Source organism: Artibeus jamaicensis, unplaced genomic scaffold (genome assembly GCF_021234435.1).
Source record: "Artibeus jamaicensis isolate MK-2021 breed Jamaican fruit bat unplaced genomic scaffold, CSHL_Jam_final contig_457, whole genome shotgun sequence".
In the NCBI taxonomy this organism is placed as follows: domain Eukaryota; kingdom Metazoa; phylum Chordata; class Mammalia; order Chiroptera; family Phyllostomidae; genus Artibeus; species Artibeus jamaicensis.
In genome coordinates this window covers 1,818,425-1,838,777 of record NW_026521840.1, presented here as the reverse complement: position 1 = coordinate 1,838,777, position 20,353 = coordinate 1,818,425, and the positions used below count along the sequence as shown (strand labels likewise).

Genomic DNA, 20,353 nt, shown 5'->3' with positions numbered 1-20,353 from the left:
TGTCATAAGAGCCAACAGAAGCATCTGGTTATATAGCATAGTAATTCAAGCCTCGAGCCCCAGGGTAAGTCTACCTGGATTAAGTCCCACCTCTGCTATTTTAATTAGTTACATGACATTGAACAAGTTACTTAATTGTAAATCTGCTTCACTGTCTTAATATACATATAATACCTACCCCAAAAGCTTTTGTGAAGATTAAACTCATTAATGTATACAGAGCACTCATAACAATGTTTAACACACAAGGAACTCCCAATGAATGTTGGCTTGTATTATTTTCAGAATGAGGAAAAGTTTTCCTAAAGAAGTTTGGTCATACCCATGAAAGGAAAGAGATGGACAGAACTAAAGAAAACCTACCTTTTAAGTGTGCATCTCTTCAAATTCATCCTCTCTTCATCCCCACTGCCTGGGATCTCATTTGAGTCCTTATTATTTCTCACCTGGTCTTATTATACATTGACTGAGACAAGTAGGACAGTATTGAGGAACAGGAAGTAATCTTGCTTGCCTGGAGCCTCAGGCTAATACAGGGTTAGATTGAAAAGGGGTCTTGATTGCCTGGTGAAAAAGGTCAGACTATCCTGTAGGCAAGGGGAAGTCCTGGAAGATTACAGAACAAATTGCAGAATTGTGTTTTAAGAAGAAGTATCTTAATTGAAGAAGGATTAGGTGTGGCAAACTAGTTAAGAGTGTTGTGAATAATCATGGTAGAGATGATTATTTCCTGATGTGTTACTGAAAAGGGAAGGACAGGATGAAGTAGATATTAGGGAAGATCATGAGTTTTTTTCAAATTCAGTTGTTTATTCATTTAATATTCATTGAAAACCTACTATATGCCTGGCATGGTGATAGGCAGTGGGGATGCAAGAACAAAATCATTCATTCATTCAACAAATATTTATCGAACAGCCATAAAGTGCCATGCCTTGCGCTAAGAGCTGGAGATTCAGCAATAGTTCCTACCTTCGAGGAGCTCACAGCCTAGACTAGGGAAAATACAATTTAACAGCAATTTATGGTACATTTTTAAAATGTTAAGATGAAGATTAAATGAGCATCTAGCAAAGTCTGTTTTGGGAATGGGAGACATGTCACCTAAACTGTGTGGTGTTTGGGAGTAAAAAGGCAAGAGAGGGAAGGGGAGACCAGATTGTGAAGGTCTTTAATGTCACAGTAGGAAGTTTGAGCTCTTTCTTGTGGCAAAAAAAGGGATATTACAGGGTTTAAACAAGGGTATATGATCTAATTTTAAAGAAGTCACTGTGGGAGTAAAGGCAGGGTGGGCAACTTGGGAAGTATAAAGAATGAAGCATAGAATGTAAAGAAGAGAGAAGATTCCTAGAATTTTGGCTGGTCAGAAAAGGTCCATAGAGATCCTCCAATATTAACCAACATCTTACATTTTGTAGACTCAGATCCAGAGAGGTCAAGGGACAAGTCATACAGCTAATAAATTGGCAAGTGTTACATCTGAAGGTCTGTCCTGATTCTCAATTTGATGCTCTGATTACTACTCCCTGTTTTGGAACTAAATGATGGCCAGGGAAAAGGACTACAGGGGTGGGGGGTGGCAAATGTGAACAGCATATTAATGAGAGGTTGGATCTTAAACTGGGTCTTGGGGAGGCTTTTGTTTCTTTCCACATTTTTAACTGGAGTTTTGTAAACCTTACCACTAAAAACAAACAAGAGAACATTCCCTCGTCAGAAGGCCAAGGAATTGTGAAATAGTAAGAGGGTTGGAGGGGATGCGTGCTTAAGAACTGTATCCAATCTCTGAGGGAAACATGTGGTCCAAGCCCTAAAAAAACAGATCAGAAAGTTGAGATTTCTATTTGGCTAACCACAGCCTCTGCCACAAAAGATGTACTCCAGCGCCCTCTGCTGAACCCTAAAAAGGTTGTCTCCTTAGCTCCTGGTGACGCAAACAGTCCGAGAAGCTAAAATGGCGGCGACGCCCCCTCACTGCCCCCAAGTAGGCTGTGCCGTGGAGCATGATGGGAAGATTCAGCGGCAATTACAAGAGAATGGACCCCAGAAGCTGGCCATCTGGTTTGGGGCTTTGAACCCCCTAGTCGTGACAGCATCTTCTGAAAGCACTTTGGAAAATCTGAAGATATCTTTAAGCAACTGGTATGGAGATTTTGTCATTACTCCCGGCAGTCCAGTAGGCGGCGGTAGAATGCAACGTGAGAGACGCAACTGCTTTCTTTTTCTTTCTCTTTCTTTCTTTCTTTCTCTTTCTTTCTTTCTTTCTTTCTTTCTTTCTTTCTTTCTTTCTTTCTTTCTTTCTTTCTTTCTTTCTCTCTCTCTCTCTCTCTCTCTCTCTCTCTCTCTCTCTCTCTCTCTCCCTCTCCCTCCCTCCCTCCCTCCCTCCCTCCCTTCCTTCCTCTCTTTCTCTCTCTTCTCTCTTTCTTTCTCTTTCTCTCTCTTTCTCTCGTTCTCTCTCTCTTTTCTTTCTCTGTCTTTCTTTTCTTTCTCTTTCTTTTCTTTTTTTCCCTATAACTGGGTTTTTAGGACAGGATTTGAATCTGAGTTAAAGATTACTGGAGTTTAAACTTTAGATGAAGGAGTTTTAATGTGAGATACCTGGGTGAGCCAAATGGCAGGGATTCGTGGCAGTAGTAGAGATCAGTGACTAAACTAATTAAAACACACGCACACAAAAATAGAACACTGAGTGGACTCCTTGAAATAGTATGTAAAAACATACATGTATAAGTTCCTGTGCATTTGGAGGGGACAGAGTACATAGTAGTGTTCACCAGACTTTCTAAGGGGTTGGCAAATCTTTCCCCTTTTCTAAGGGGTTGGCAAAACCCTTCCCCCTTAGACCATGAGGTCCTAGGCCAAGGGTAATATACCATAATGATTATGCAGAACTTTAGACACAAACTTTCTGGTTTCACATTTTTACTACACTAACCCCTGACTGTGATCTTAAGCAAGCATTTTAACCTGTGTGTGCTTCAGTTACATATATTTAAAATGGGGATAATAGCAATACTTACCCCTGGGGTTATAATAAAATGAGCTTATTAAATAGAATTTTTGTAATAACCATTTATTAATTGAAAATAACTTAATGGCTTCCCCCAACAGTTAAGTAACCCTTAGAAGCATTATAACATCTTATTCTGTTATGCTTTCAATTCTATTATCTTCATCACCATTTGTTGAGGTTGGTTTACATATAAGGAAAATTAAGAGAGAAACAGGATAACTTATATGAGCTCATGAACCCAGTCAGTAACCAAACTGGGATTCTAGAACCAGGCTCACCAGATTCTTAGCTTAGTGTTCATTCCATTATACCATGTTGGACTGGTGCAAAGGATATTATGAAAATTTGAGTTAGACTTCCTAACCCTGACTCTTATGTAATAGTTGCAAAAAGAAATCCTTGGGTGGTTCTTCATCTAGTCCAGGCTTGAGCACATGCGACAGTAAGCAGATTTCATATTGGGAAACCCAATCTCATTTATAGAAGGGTCATTTTATTGTGATGTGCCCTATTAACATTCAGACTTCTCCAGGTTTCCTACATGTTAGAAGAAAATAAAAGCTTTCCTTGAGACTTGTCCCTATCCAGCTATCACCTTCTTTCTCTCTTTTTCTTCTCAGAGAACTTCAAAAACAGGGTTGTCTATTAAGGGCTTTAAAGCTTTCACTTCTGCTTCACCTATCAACTCATTTTCCTAAGCATTCTATCAGTGTCCTTCTTAGGGCACTTTTCTGAACCATGTGCTATGTTTAACCCTGTTGAACTTTGGCCTCTAAGGTACCATACTGTTCTCATATTTCTTTAGCTTTTCTGTCCATTCCTTCCCCCTTTCCTTCTATGGTTTATTTTCCTCTGCCTATCCCTTAAATGTTGATATTCTACAAAGATATGTTCTTGGCCTTCTCTCCCTCCTATGTTACACTCATTGCCTAGATGATCTCATTCCCTCACTCAGTTTCAACAAACACCTGGAGCTAATGGCTATTAAATTTATGCCCACAGCCAAGCCTTCTTTCCCCAATTCTAGATACACATATCAAACTGCCTACTATATACCTCACAAGCATCTCCAATTCTTTCTTCTAAAATTTAATTTATCATTTTCCTCTTGCCTCAGATCTGAAATGCTATCATCCATCTTAGTCACCAAAGCCAGAAACTTTTTTATAATTCTTGATTCTCTTTCTCCCTTAACTCTTACATCCCATCAGTCATCAATTTACCCAGTCACTTAACAAGATTAACTGAGCACCTACTTTGTTTCCGGCATTATCTAGGTGCTGATGCTACAGCACCTAGATCCATACCTAGCCCAGTCCGTGCCTTCATGCTGCTTTCATTCCAGTACCAAACCCAATATTAAGCTATGATTCACATACTAAATCAATTATAATTTTAAATTCTGAAAATGAAAAGAGTGGTGTGCTCTGAGGGCATGTATTCTGGGACCATGGAAGACTTCTCTGAAGAGGTGATTTTTTAGTTGAGGGCTGAGGAATGAATAGGAGTTAATTAGATAAATAGAACTAAAAGGACCTTGTATACAAAGTAGCATGTTCACAAAGTCCTGAGGTGGGTGACACATTTGAAAATCAAAAAAGCCAATACATGGTTGGCATTTACAGAACATAAAAGAGAGTGGCATGAAACAAGGTTGAGGAGGTAGGCAGGGGCTTTATAGGCCACAGCAAGATTTTGCACTTTTTCCTAAGAGTAATGAGGAGCTACTAAAGGATTTCCATGAGTAAAGTGACATAGTCCAATTTGGATTTTGAAAAGATCACTCTGCCTTGCTAATAGTGGATCAGAAGATTGGGGGTGCTTTTGAGGTAAATCAGACAAGAAAGTTAGTGGCTCCTCTTAGTTTTGTTATACGCATATTTATGAATTATCTAAGAAGTAAAAGCAGTAGCACATAGACACTGATTAGATATAGAGGATAGGACATGGTGTGGTAAAAGTATAGAAGTCCCAGGTTTCTAGTTTCTAGCTTGAACAACTAAGTGCATGATGATGTCTGTTTCTGAGTTGGGAATATTGCAATGAGGAACAAGTAGAGGTACGGTGAGATGATTAGTGCAATTTGAGATATCATAGTTTAATTGGAAGCATTTTTGCTTTCTTAGTGATACATAAAATAATAGTTTTCCTTGCAACAGATGACATTAATTTCAGTTATGTTTTCTTATGGAAACTGGGAACATGGATGAGCTCACCCAGGAAAGAATATAGACTCAAAAAGAAAAAAGAGTCCAGAGGTCTGAACCTTGAGGATTTCTAAAATTTAAAAAATCCAAAAGAAGGGTATGAACTGGAGAAAGAGACAGAGAAAGAGCATACAAAGACAAGAGGAAATCTAGAAATGTCTATTGTTTCAGAAACCAAGAGAAGCAAGTATTTTAAAAAGAAAAGGCATAAAGTGGGATGGGGACTGAAATATGTCTACCAGCTTTATTGACATGGAGATCATTGGGCATCTTGTGAGAAATGAAGTTGGGTGGTGCTGTGGGAGCAAAAGCTGGCTTAAATAGGTTGAAAAGTGAGAGGTAGGGAAGTGCTACCAGCTTAGTACAGACAGCTCTTTTAAAAAGAGCAGCTATGAAAGACACACAAAATTGAGGAATTATCTGTACTGAGGTGTGAAATCTTGTTTTTACTTCTATAGCTCTTAAATTCCTTTCCTCTGATTCTTTATTGCTGCTGCCTTGGTTTGCTCCAACCTTATCTATTGCCTAAATGATCGTAATGGCATTCTGTGGATTTGCCCCTCCAGATCTATTTTCTACACTGCTGCCAGAGTGGTCTATCTGAAACCCAGATCTGACAAAGTAGCTCCTTATTTGAAGCCCTTGAATGGTTCTGTAGTAGGCACAAGATGATATCCAAGATCTCAGTCCCCTGCTTATGTCTTGCCCTTTGCAATTCCGCGAAAATACCATGCATTCTATGTTTCTATGCCTTTGGCCCTATTTCTTCTTCCTATAATTAACTGTCCTCACCTTGCTTGGCTAGTAAATACCTGTTTGTCCCTGTTCAAGCCATCACATCATATTTTAAAAACAAACAAAAAAAATTCTCATTCTCACCCTGGCTGGCGTGGCTCAGTGGATTGGGCGCGGGCCTGTGAACCAGAGTATCGCGGTTCGATTCCCAGTCGGGGCACATGCCTGGGTTGCAGGCCAGTTCCCGGCGGGGGACACATGAGAGGCAGCCATGCATTGATATTTCTTTCCTACTCTTTCTCCTTCCCTTCCCCTCTCTTGAAAAATAAATAAATAAAATATTTTTAAAAAATTCTCATTCTCTGTTTATTATTTTCTTTTAATGTTTCTATATTCTGTACCTATGTCTATAATTACATGGAATGAACTATGTAATAATTATTTGCTGATGTACTTTTTAAAATATGTTTTATTGATTATACTATTACAGTTTTCCCAGTTTTTTTCTCCCCTTTATCCCCCTCTACCCTGCAACCCCCAAACCACAAGCATTTCCCCCCTTAGTTCATGTCCATGGGTTGAACATATAAGTTCTTCAACTTCTCTGTTTCCTATACCATTCTTAACCTCTCCCATCTATTCTATGTCTAACAATAATGCTTCTTATTTCCTGTACCTTTCCCCCCATTCTTCCCCTCCCCCTCCCCACTGAAAACCCTCCATGTGATCTCCATTTCTCTGGTTCTGTTTCTGTTATAATTGTTTGCTTAATTTTTTTTAGATTCAGTTGTTGATAGGTCTGAGTTTGTTGTCATAGTTTTATTGTTCATAGTTTTGATCTTCTATTTCTTAGATAAGTCCCTTTAACATTTCATATAATAAGGGCTTGGTGATGATGAACTCCTTGAATTTGATCTTATCTGAGAAGCACTTTATCTGCCCTTCCATTCTAAATGAAAGTTTTGCTGGATAGAGTCATCTTGGATGTAGGTCCTTACCTTTCATCATTTCAAATACTTCTTTCCAGCCCCTTCTCAGCTGCAAGGTTTCTTTTAAGATATCAGCAAATAGTCTTATGGGCACTGCTTTGTAGGTAACTCTCTCCCTTCTTCTTTCTGCTTTTAAGATTCTCTCTTTATCTTTAATCTTGGGTAACATAATAATGATGTGCCTTGGTGTGTTCCTCCTTGGGTCCAATTATTTTGGGACTCTCTGGGCTTCCTGGACTTCCTGGACTTCCTGGAAGTCTGTTTCCTTTGCCAGATTGGGGACGTTTTCCTTCATTATCTTTTCAAATAAGTTTTCAACTTCTGGCTCTTGTTCTTTTCCTTCTGGCACCCATATGATTTGGATGTTGGAACATTTAAAGTTATCATGGAGGTTCCTAAGCCTCTCCTCATTTTTTTGAATTTCTGTTTCTTCATTCTGTTCCAGTTGGATGTTTATTTTTTCCTTTTGTTCCAAATCATTGATTTGAGTCCTTGTTTCCTTCCCTTCACTGTTGGTTCCCTGTATATTTTGCTTTATTCCACTTTGGGTGGAATATCTGTGGGGCATATATAGTATGAACTTCACTAGACCAAGATGTCCCTTCATGCACCCCAGTTCTTAGCAATAGACAACTGGTCTTTGTTTTCCATCATGAGGATTGGAGGGAGCAGGACAGGAAAAAATGTTTTCTGCTCCTCTTACTAATGTCAGCTGTACACTAGGTGCTTTCATTAGTCTTAATTCTATGAGGTAGTTATTATTTCTATTTTAAAGATAAAAAGACAAAGCCTCCTAACTCTGAGGCCAGTGTCCTTCCCCCTGTGAATTATCATGATGCAGTGGTCTTCAGCCCTACTGCCTGTTTCAGTCTTTCTCCCCCATACTAAATCCACTTTAGTCTGTTTATGCCTGTGAATGATGCATATTTTACTTTCTATGTCTGGCTGCCTTATCTCTGCTAATGCTCTAGTGTCTGCCTGCTTCACAAGAGACTCTTCTGCCCTGAGTCATGTCTCTAATTCAAACCTTGCCACTTCTGTGGCAAAACTAGGCATGGGCAACCTGATAATAGTAACAATGATGGCATGTATCAGTTTTTGAGCACATGTATCAATTTTTGTGCTGCTAGACTTGTATCAAGCTCTTAATATGCATTATCTCATTTGTTTTTTATAAGCACTACTATTATCCAATTTTAAAGAAGAGAGAAAATAAACACTTGCCTACCCCACATATCTCATCCAGTGTGACACCTCCTCTCCTTCATCCTGCCCCAGCCCCATTGGCTTTCTTCCTTTCCTTAGGTCAAATGTGTTCCCACCTCATGGTCATTATACTTGCTATTTCTTCTGCCAAGAACTTTATTCCTCCAGATTTATTCTCCATAGCCAACTCCTTCAGATCACTAAAATCTTTGTCCACCTTATCTAAAATAGTTTCATGTGCACTCACCCCTGTCACTCTCTTTTTCCTGACCCTGATTTTTTTTTGGTAGTTGATATCATTCATGAAAGTGTTGACTTAATTTGTTGATTTATTTATTACCTTTCTCCGTGACTGGAAGCTCCATAAAACCAGGGATTTTATATATTTGTTCATAGCTATGTATTATCTTTAATGAATAGTAAGTACTTAACTTGTATCTGATGGATGAATCTAATACTTTCTGACTCTAAAATTAGTGTTTTTAAGCACTACACTACATCCCTACTTTGGCAAAGATGGGTGTCACATCCCTTCAGTGAGAGGGAATTTATCTCTTAAGATTTTTATGTGAAATAATGAGAAAACAGTTATCTTTCCAACTAAGCTGTGAGCTGCCCAAGTACAGAAACTTTACCTTCCCTTTTGTGCTATAATAGAAAGAAGATGTGCTTTGGGGGCCAGAAATAACTAGATTCAAGCCTCTGTTCTGCCTTAGGTATTTTTGTGACTTTAAAATGTTTAATTCCATGAGCCTTAGTTTTCATTGATATCACTTGTGGTTATTATGACAAAATTAAATGAGCTATCATAGGCAACCTGCCTACTATACTGCTTAGGACATAGTAGGCCCTCAGTAAATGTCAATGCCTCATCTCTTGGCATTTCCCCCAGAGTGAAGCTTATCACAATTTTTTTAATTAGTGGATTAGTATAGTACTTTGCACACGGAGGGTACTGAAAACTATTTTCTTTAATTAACTTGCTCGATTAATATTTATTTAATTCTTTCTTGCAGGCATATGTGAAAGTATGTTCAATGTGGGTATTTTATAAAGTTGGAAGAGCAAATAAGCTAGATGACAGAGAGAAGATCCAAAAAATAGTTCCACTGCCCATTCTAATTAAGACAAGTATAATAATGATTATAATGTGATAGTCATCCTTCGAATCTAAAATACAATTATTCAAGTTTAGGCTGGAAAAGGCATGGCATGGCACCACATGTGGTCTTAAAACTAAAGCTTTAAGTTAGTTTCAGTTGTCAGAAAGCTCAGCATGAATAAGCAATGTGATATGACTACTAAAAAAATGAGTGTCACCTTGACTCAAGGGCACGTCGGACCTTGTCATCACCTGACATTGATACACGTACACAATCTTAAATAATATTATTTTACTTGGACCACAATATCTTCCTAGCTTTTTAGTGCATTTTCCTCCTCTTTAGCATTTCCAGTCTGATAGTCCTGGTATTTCTTTCTGGTCCAATAACCTGATATGGCTCTACCTCTTTCTGTATGCAACCTAGACCCCACAGTACATCATATTAGCAATAATTTTAATGTCATAGTTCTTTGTATTTTACTCACATCCACCCTGATAAATGATTCTCAAGCAGTTCATCTCAGAATGTCCAGAGTGGCTCAGCCACGGGGCAGGGTGTGGTGAGGGAGGAGTACTCAAAGTCAGTATAACTTCTTCCAAGATATTCTGTTCTGTACCCACTTCAGCCTGGGCTGATAATCACTGTAATATGGTTATAGTGTTACAGCTACAAATATAGTGTTGTGTTTACAAGCATAGACTCATATTTAGACCACCTATGTTTGAATCCTGGCTCTTCGGTGTGCTAGCAGTGTAGCTAACCTCTATATTTCAGTTTCTTTAACTGTAAAATGAGAATGAAAATAGAGTCTTAAACCACAGAATTGTTGCAAGGATTAAATGAATCTATGAAAAGCATTTAGAACAGTGCCTGGGATATATATGGTAAATACTCAGGTAATTATGGGTGTGACTTTTCCCACAAGTCCCCACGTCCTCCACAGATGAAAGTAAACACTACCAAGACATGATCTGCATGGGGAGGAGAAGTGGCCAGTTTCTCCGAGGAAACAAAGGCCTTGAGTGGTGGCCAGTTTCTCAGGGGAAAAAGGCTTGGAACGGCCAATTTCTCTGAGGAAAAAGGCCTCAAGCCCCTTCCTCCAAGGGCTTTTATTGGGTTGTAATACACAGGAATACAGGGTGGCAAGGATCAAACAGTAGATAACATTTCAAAGAAATCTGAGGGCTTAGTCTGAGTCAGAGTCTATCAGGAAGTGGGTTTTGCAGAAACTTTAGGGTTTCCTGCTTAGACCCTCAACATATGAATGAAAGCACTGTTAGCAGAGCAGGTTTCACAGGATTTTGAGGAATTCTTTGTGATGCAGATTCACACACACACACACACACACACACACACACACACGCTCTAGCAAGGCAAGGAGCTGCACCCCTCTTCATCAGGTATTCAGGCTTAAGTGGATTAGAGCCAGGAAGCATTTCTCCCAGAGGACATGGGGACTCAGGCTATGTCACATAGCCAGGGGGCAAGAGTCCATTGCTCGCTCTTTGTTGCAGCCCCCCAAGTCCTTCCATGATGGCCTCCCAAGTGATGGTGTGTGGCCTAGGTTGCCCCTCTTCTGAGGGATCTGACCATCCAATCATACTTAGGGGGCAAGGGGATGAAGCAGAGGCAGCATTTGCTACCAGACAAGCTTTGTCTCCTGTGGCTTGCATTCCAGAGGTCACTGACTCATCCTTAGCCACAGGGAGTAGAGTTACAATTCCTGAAACCAGGCAGAGCAGTCCACAACAATTATTGTTCTTTTCACACCCTTCAGGAGTGTTGGGGTGGGAAAAGTTTGAAAACTTGCTGTTGCTCCCTTCCCACAATATAGCTGTGAAGCTACAACTACCATTCAGCAAGGCATGTTAGGGCACCTACAAATTCATGTGCTTCATATCTTCATCTCAGCTTTCAGTGCTACTCATAGGAGCCTTTTCAATGTGCCCCTAGTCAGCCTCCTTTCCTATTACCCACTCCTCAAATCACTTATCCCTCTCTACCCCATCACCTCTTCTCAGTTGGAGGAAAAATCTCTACCCTGAATCTCTCTCAAATTATCATCCTGTCTCTCTCCTTTCCCTTCATTGGGAAGTAACTTAACAAAGGAGTCTCATATCAATCTCTATTTCCTCAGTCTAGAATACACTGCACTCCAGCTCACACTCTTGTTAACGAACAAGAGGTCCAAGGTGGGGGGCAATATCTGGCCCACCTAGGGATGCCAAATATTGCTACACAACAGGGGCCCCTCCCAAGGACAGAATATTAAAATCTACTGGGCTCTTCTGTCCGCCGCCAATTGGAAATGTTACCAAACAAGAGGTCCAAGGGAGGGGCAATACAATATTTGGTCCACCTAGGGATGCCAAAAACTGCTATACACCAGGGGCCCCTCCCGAGGACAGTATACTAATATCTACTGGGCTCATCTGTCTGCCGCTAATTGGAAAGACATCTCTCAATGCCAGAGATTTGTGAAAAGGAAACGAAATGTTTATTTAATGCTATTCAGGTCTAATGCCTCCACTAAAATATCAAAGTCCTTTAGGGTATACACCTATACCCACACAGCGCTCCCGTCTCCCACTGTCCCAACTCTGGGTACCATAAATCAGGAAAAGAGCACACGTCTGTGTTGCAGGCCGCTGGCACCAACAGCTGTGTCACCATGCAGGCAGGATCTCTCTCTAGTTAATCCGAAGTACTGTGGTACCCTCTCATGGTCCACTGGCAAGAGTTTTTTGTACCCAGTTCCAATCAAAGTCTCTCTTGCTTTCCAGGCCACGCGGCCAAAGGGGCACCCCAAAGCCACGTGGGCCTCTTCTACCAAAGCTGCAGGGGCTCGCACTCCACCAAAAGCATGTGGCTTTCTTCTTCACCTGGCTGCAGGGATCTCCATTCTGCCCTAAACAGCGTGGCCCTCTCCTCACCTGGGCAGTTATCCCCTCATGTCCCGGAGCCAGTCTTTTCCAAGCTCTCACACAGGCCTTCCCACTCAGGGGCGCAGCTCCTTGTTCCATCCTGGGTCCCCGCTACTCCCTTCTCCCTGGCTCAAAATTTGGCCACCGCTATTTAAAGTATCTATGAAACCAGTTAAGGGTTATAGATATGTTAAATAATCATTCCAGAGGTTAGCTGCAAAACTGTTGCTATGCAAAACAGCTCTCAATGGCCCTGCTCCATTCGTCCCTTCCCCCTGGGGTGGGGGGAGTGAGGACATCTTATATGTCTCTCAATATTCCTATACACTTTGAATTCTGGACACCATTCCAAATCTTTTGTTTTGGGCCCCCCCCCCAGGGCTGCACCCTGTATCAGAAAGACATCTCTCAATGCCAGAGATTTGTGAAAAGGAAACAAAATGTTTATTTAGTGCTATTTAGGCTTAATGCCTCCACTAAAATATCAAAGTTCTTTAGGGTATACATCTACACCCACACAGCTCCCTTTTCCCATTGTCCTAACTCCAGGTACCGTAAATCAGGAAAAGAGCACACGTCTGTGTTGCAGGCCGCTGTCACCATCAGCTGTGTCACTGTGCAGGCAGGGTCTCTCTCTAGTTAATCCGAAGTACTGTGGTACCCTCTCATGGTCCACTGGCAAGAGTCCTTTGTACCCAGTTCCAGTCAAAGTCTCTCCGGCTTTTCCAGGCCACGCGGCCAAAGGGGGCACCCCAAAGCTGCGTGGGCCTCTTCTACCAAAGCTGCAGGGGTTCGCACTCCACCAAAAGCATGTGGCTTTCTTCTTCACCTGGCTGCAGGGATCTCCATTCTGCCCTAAACGGTGTGGCCCTCTCCTCACCTGGGCAGTTATCTCCTCATGTCCTGGAGCCCATCTTTTCCAAGCTCTCACACAGGCCTTCTCACTTAGGAGCACAGCCCCTAGTTCCATCTTGAGTCTCAGCTACTCCCTTCTCCCTGGCTCAAAACTTGGCCACAGCTATTTAACATATCTATGAAACCAGTTAAAGGTTATAGATATATTAAATAATCATTCCAGAGGTTAGCTGCAAAACTATTGCTATACAAAACAGCTCTCAGTGGCCCTGGTCCATTCATCCCTTCCCCTTGGAGGGGTGAGGATATCTTATATGTCTCTCCAATATTTCTATACACTTTGAATTCTGGACACCATTCCAAATTTTTTTTGCGCCCCCCCCCGGCTGCACCCTGTATCACTCTCACAACTGTTCTAAGAGTGCTCTGGTGGAGACCATCAACAACCTCCTTATTGCTGGATTCAGAGGTCTCTTCACAGATATTGTATTTACTTGGCACACCTTTGACTCACTTGTCTACTTTCTTTTTCTTTTTTTTTTAATTTTATTTATTTATCTTTAGAGGGGAAGGGAAGGAGAGAGCCAGAGAAACATCAATATATGGTTGCCTTTCATGCGTCCCCTGCTGGGAATTGGCCTGCAGGGAACTGGCCTGCAACCCAGGAATGTGCCCTGACTGGGAATCGAACCACGATTGTCTGGTTTGCAGGCCCGCGCTCAATCCACTGAGCTACACCAGCCAGGACTCTTTTTCATGAAATTTTATACTCTCTTAACTTTTCCGACTTACCTTTAATGGATGCTTCACCTGCTGCCTCTTTTTTAAAAAAATTTTTACTCCGTATCAATTTTTTAAAAAGATTTTATTCATTTGTCTTTAGAGGGGAAGGGAAAGAGAGAGGGAGAGAAATATCAATGTATGGTTGCCTCTCATGTGTCGCCCACTGGGAACTGGCCTGCAACCCAGGCATGGGCCCTGACTGGGGATCGAACCTTGATCTTCTGTTTCACAGGCCCGCACTCAATCCACTGAGCTACACCAGCCAGGGCACACCTACTGCCTCTTTGATCATTCTTTCTCACTCCCTTCTGTAGGCTTCTTTTACCCATACACTTGAAAGGTTGTTGTGCTTAAACATTTTACTCATTGGCCCTCTTATCTCAGTTTACACAGGTATCTGGGATAATCCCAAATACTACCAATACTTCATTTACAGCAGTGATTAAAATGAAGGCATTAAAACCAGATTGGCCTGAGCTTAAATCCTGGCTCTGCCATTTACTAGCTGTGTGAGTTACTTAACGTATTCTAAGTCTTGGTTTCCTCATCAATAAAAAGGGGACTAATATGCTTTCTAAATTATAAGATCTTAGTGAAGATTAAATGTGATAATGCTTGCTAAGCACTCGGCATATAATAAGTACTTGATAAATGTTAAAAATAATCATTCCAAATTCACAGCCTGGGATTTTCTCCTGACTTTAGTCCCATATAACTAATTGCCTACTGGACATATCCCTCAGGAACTAAAACTTGCTGTGTCCAAAACTGCCTTATAACTGTTTCCTCCAATTTTTTTCTGCATCATGTGTCCTTGGTATAAATAAATGACACAATCAGTTACCCAGGCCACACTATAACACCTGCACCTGCATAATCTTAGATTCTTCCTTTTCGCTTACTCTCCATATGACCAACTGATGACTAAGCCCTACTTATTCTGTCTTGTTAATATTTGTCCTGACTTGTCTTCTCATCCCCATCTGACTTGCTGTTGCCTATATATGCTACATATTCTTCTAATTGGTTCTTATTTTGTCTGCATGGTCTTTTCATTAGTCTCCCTGCCCCCTTGTGATGTTTTAGTTTATTCTCTAAGGTGCTGCTAGAATGTTCGTATACTGGCTCCCTTATGCTTATAGGATAAAGTACAAATTATTTAACATGGCATATAAGTTTCTCTGTGATTTTACACTTACATGTCAAACAACTTATACTGCTTTATGTCCTGAAAATGCTTCCTTGCCTCATGCTTCTAAACAGCATGTACTAAATAGCCAGGATTAAACTCCAGGGTCACCCTTTTCAGGGAGATTTCCATGACTTCTCTACCCCTTACCCCACTTAGAACTGACTACTCTTGTGTTCGTCCCCTCTACCTGTGAATATTCCCTTAAATGTTTAAATATTTTCTTAAATACTTTGTCTCACATATGAATATATATATTCCACCTTCACCTAGTGAGTTGTAACCTCCTTGAGGGCAGGAATTTTATTTTGACTTTTCTTTATTTTGAGTCTGCTTTAATTAGCTGCTTATTATAGCACCTGATACCACAGCATTGTTGGTTGAATGAATGAATGAATGAATAAATGAAAAACTCACGAGCTGCATTAATGAAAAATAAGCATCTTTAGAAAGACAGAAGATAATTTTTGTGATTTTATTACTTTATAAAAATCTTACCATATTCAGATAGTTATTGAAAGAAGAGCACCAGTTAAACAATCTTTCAGATCCCTCTACTTATAAGAGTTTGTGATTCTACCTTGTCTTTATAAGGGGAAATACCAAAATATGAGATATGATGTCCATTCTAGGGTGCTTATAATATATATGAGGATATGAGTCTAACATCTATGAAAAAGATGCATTACATTACAATACATTAGCAATACATTAGCATTACAATACATTACCTAAACATTACATTACCTAAACAATACATTAGCAGTGATAAGGCAATAGGGCTAGACATCAAATTAGTCATATAACAAAATAACAACTCAGAGGAGGCAATATTTGCAACTGACTGGAATGCAACCTTAAACAATGTTTCCTGGATGCAATGAAATTTAGTTGGACTTTAGCAGATGAGAAGGCATTAATAATGTATCAATAACAATAACAACAGAGAAGCAGTATAGAGAGTGGTTAGGAGCATTATCCTATAGTCCAACTTTCTGGCTTTAAAACCAGTACTTACTAGCCATATAATTTTTGACAAGTAATTTCACCTCTCTGAGCCTTGGCTACTTCTTTCATACATTTAAGATGATAATCTTGTTAGCCTTATTAGGTACTGTATATAAAGAGTTTAGCAGAGTGCCTAGTTTCTAGGAAGCACTTAATAAATCATGTAATAAACCTCCATCACTGTTGTTATTATACCTTATATATTATACTAAGGGCTCCCATTTTGAAGATTTTTTTCTCTTTTTTAAGATTTTATTTATTTATCTTTAGAGGAGAAGAGAAGGAGAGAGGGAGAGAAATATCAATGTGTGGTTGACTCTTGTGCGTCCCCTGCTGGGAAATGGCCTGCAACCCAGGCATGTGCCCTGACTAGGAATTGAACCATGATCATGTGGTTCACAGGCCCACACTCAATCCACTGAGCTACACTAGCCAGGGCCCATTTTGAAGTTTTTTTAAATCTATCTTCAGCAATACTATAAAAGCAGTGAAATTATTATTATTCTCATTTGACAGATGGTGAAACTGAGGCCCAGAAAAAGAATGACTTAATGAAGGTGAGGTAATGGAAGTGTCAAAGCATTTGAATTTTTGACAGGCAACATCCTTCTTGAGTCTTCCCTTTCTCCATGGTCCTGCATACTCAGTGACATCACAATTTCTGAACAGCTGTTTTATTCATGTTTGGGAAACAGAACAGGGTGGAGTAGAGCAAGTTGGGGGAATGTAAAGGAGGAAAAGTGTTGGGAAAAAGCTAAAAACATCTTTAGAGTTTGATGTTTTTAAGGACCGCTGAATTCAGTGGAGTAAGACCAGGCTCTGGTTTGTAGGACACAAAAGAAACACAACAAGCAACTCACCCCACTAGGATAAAAAACATTTGGTGGGCAGGGTATAAAAGTAGGCCAGGCCTCACCATTCTTATCAGTCATAAAGGCAAACAGAAATCACTGACAAGGCTGAGTCAATTTCTTGAGTAGGAAAAGAGAGCTTTTGTGCAATAATTAATAGCATCTGGCAAAACTGTTTCTGATTGGCAAGCCTGGGTTTCTACGGTAATTCTCCAGTATTCAGTATCATGCAGTTCATATCTGGTTCTCACAGTAAGATGAATCTAACAATAACCGTACTTTCCTTACTCAGATCATTCATCGGAAACTTCCACTCGGGGAAAAAAGGTCTTGGGTTAGCCTTTATTTTTGTAGGCTTCACTACAAAAGGATCCTCCCTTTCTGTTTCTAGGCAAGGTTAGGTCAAGGTCAGACCACAGGAAAACAGCTTCACTATTTCTGTTTCACCATCACCCATCTCAGCTCTCTCTCTCTCCCTGTCCCTCTCCTTTCCTCCCTTCCTCCCCTATCTATTACAAGCACACAGGCACACATACACACAGTGTCTCAGTGCTGCCTCTCCATGATAACCTGGTGGATTGATACTCTCTAACCATAGGTGTGCTGTGGTTTCCAGACATGCTCCATCCTCATCTGAGCTTTCAGTGCTACACAAGACAATAATGAATAGGAATAAAAATGAATGAGTAACTCTGATATACAGTACATTGAATTTATCTCACAGCTATAATATTGATTGAAATACACAAGACACAAAAGAGAAAATAGCATTATTTCATTCATATAAAATTTTAAAATAACAAACCTAAAATGTCATGTTTATGTAGAAAGAAAAGCAAAGAAACTATTATTTATTATAGTATATTCTTAGTTATATTCCCTCTCTCCCTGTTTTTTTTACCTTTTTTAATTGATTATGCCATTACATTTGTTCTATTCCCCCCTCCATTCCCCTCCACCCTGCATACCCCTCCCCCACCATTTCCCCCTTTAGTTCATGAACACCTGTCTCAAATTCTTTAGATTCTGTATTTCCCCTACTATTCTTACCCTCCCCCTATCTATTTTCTATCTACTGTCTATGCTACTTATTTTCTGTACCTTCTCCCCCCTTCTCCTCCTTCCACTCCCCTGTTGCTAACCCTCCATGTGATCTTCATTTCTATGGTTCTGCTCCTGATCTAGCTGTCCTTTTAGTTTGCTTTTGTTTTAGGTGTAGTTCTTAATAACTGTGAGTTTGCTGTCCTTTCACTGTTCATCTTTTTTATCTTCTTTTTCTTAGGTAAGTCCCTTTAACATTTCATATAATAAGGGCTTGGTGATGATGAACTCCTTGAATTTGATCTTATCTGAAAAGCACTTTATCTGCCCTTCCATTCTAAATGAAAGTTTTGCTGGATAGAGCAATCTTGGTTGTAGGTCTTTGGATTTCATGACTTGGAATACCTCTTTACAACCCCTTCTTGCCTGTAAGGTCTCTTTGGAGAAATCAGCTGACAGTCTGATGGGGACTCCTTTGTAGGTGACTGTCCCCTTAGCTCTTGCTGCTTCTAGGATTCTCTCCTTCATTTGAATCTTGGCTAATGTAATGATGATGTGTCTTGGTGTGTTCCTTCTTGGGTCCAACTTCTTTGGGACTCTCTGAGCTTCCTGGATTTCCTGGAAGTCTATTTCCTCTGCCAGAATGGGGAAGTTCTCTGTTATTATTTGTTCACATAAGGTTTCCACTCGTGACTCTTCCCCTTCTGGTACCCCTATAATTCGAATGTTGGAACATTTAAAGATGTCCTGGAGGTTCCTAAGCTTCTCCTCATTTTTCTGAATTCTTATTTCTTCATTCTTTTCTGTTTGATCATTTTTTTCTTCCTTCTGGTCCACTCCCTTGATTTGAGTCCCAATTTCCTTTCCATTACTATTGGTTTCCTTTGTATTACCATTCATTTCAATTAGTTTAGCTTCCATATGTTTCTCTAATTTGTGAATAAAATCATCTAGTTCTGTAAGGATCCTGATAACCAGTGTTTTGAACTGTGCATCTGAAAGACTGGCTATTTCTTCATCGCTCAGATCTATTGGTTCTGGGACTCTGAGTTGTCCTTGAGCCATTTTTGGTCTATTTGTGCCGTTAAGTAAGCGGAGCGAAGCCTTAGTTGTTTACCAGGACGGGGCAACCCAGGTCGCTGGTTTGTGACGCTGTGTGTGGGGGCATGGTCACAGAGGGAGCAATGGCGGTCCTCTCTGCTAGCCCAGTCCGTCCAGTCACACCACTGGACCCGGGCCTGTTTATCTGATCGGAATTGTGCGAGCCTGCTGCCCCGCCCAGGCTTCCCTTCTCACTGGTTTATCCGCACGCAGATGCCCCACCGACCGCAGACAGCCCGCCGTGCCTCTTCCCTGTGTGCTCCCGTAGCTAGCCCACGATCAGCGCCTTCGGCTGCTTGCGCACCGTGCACCACCCGTTCGGGGATTTTTTCTTGCCAACCTGCTCTGCTGCTGGCTTCGCTTCTCTTACCGGTTTAGCTGAGCATTTAGTTGTCTTTGGACTCCGTATTGTTGATTTTCTGTGTGGCTTGGTTGTGTTTATTGTTGTTAAAAATAGTTGTTCTTAGATTTGGTTGTGCACAGAGGCAAGGTGGTTCCACCTACGTCTCCATCTTGGCGGAAGTCCTCTCCCTGGTTTTTTCTTTATGTAATAATATGAAGTCTGTCCAGAAGGTATCCAGCCATGTGCTATGAAAAATAGAGATATTCATTGAAGAAGATACAAGAAACATTGTCCATAAGACAATGACGCCTCAGTCTGCCTCAAAGTAGGCAACTTGGGACTTCACACAGTTCTCCCAATTGCCATCAGCTGCCCTGTTGTATTTTTTTGAATCTCATAATGGTCTGAAATCTCTTCCCTTTGAAAGGTGATTTTAGTTTTGGGAAAATCCAGAAGTCTCAGGGCACCAAATCTGGGTTATAGGGGGCTGAGTCACCTGGGTGATTTGATGTTTCACAAAAAAAAAAACTCTGCACAAATTGTGATGCATGAGTAGGCATGCTGTCACAATGAAGCTGCCAATCACCACTTCCTCATAGCTGCAGCCTTCTGAAACATCTGAATGGCTTCCATGGAGGAATGTTCAAGCTTCATGCAAAATTGGATGCAGATTCATTGCTCTTTTCGCTCAGTCATATTGAATGCAAGGACCACACAGTACACATGTTCACTCAATAGCATCTAGCACCCCCACTGACTAGTACAGTGAAGTCATCATTGTTCACGCATATGCATCCAGTCCACTCTCCTTGAATGCCAGGTTATATAGATGTCGCACAAGTCATTCTCATTGTATTAACAATGGCTGGACTTTTTCTGGACAGACCTTGTATATATGAACATAAAACATTTACTGTTCCAGGACCTAGGAAAGGGCATAGGACCTTTTTGAGAGGAGTTTTACATGTTCTACCTTGGTATACACCACACCCTTGGTCTAGG

At 40.7% G+C, this 20,353-nt stretch overlaps 1 protein-coding gene across 1 annotated transcript in view; it reads left to right on the top strand.

Annotated features, from left to right (window-relative positions):
- The first annotated feature begins 2,043 nt into the window (after nucleotides 1-2,043).
- Nucleotides 2,044-20,353, top strand: part of EDA2R (ectodysplasin A2 receptor) — a 118,449-nt gene continuing 100,139 nt past the window's right edge. Inside the window, exons 1-2 of the mRNA XM_037135622.2 lie at nucleotides 2,044-2,142; nucleotides 16,532-16,572. Coding sequence (XP_036991517.2) covers nucleotides 16,567-16,572 — 6 coding nt within the window. The 5' untranslated portion in view covers nucleotides 2,044-2,142; nucleotides 16,532-16,566. The remainder of the gene's footprint in view (nucleotides 2,143-16,531; nucleotides 16,573-20,353) is intronic.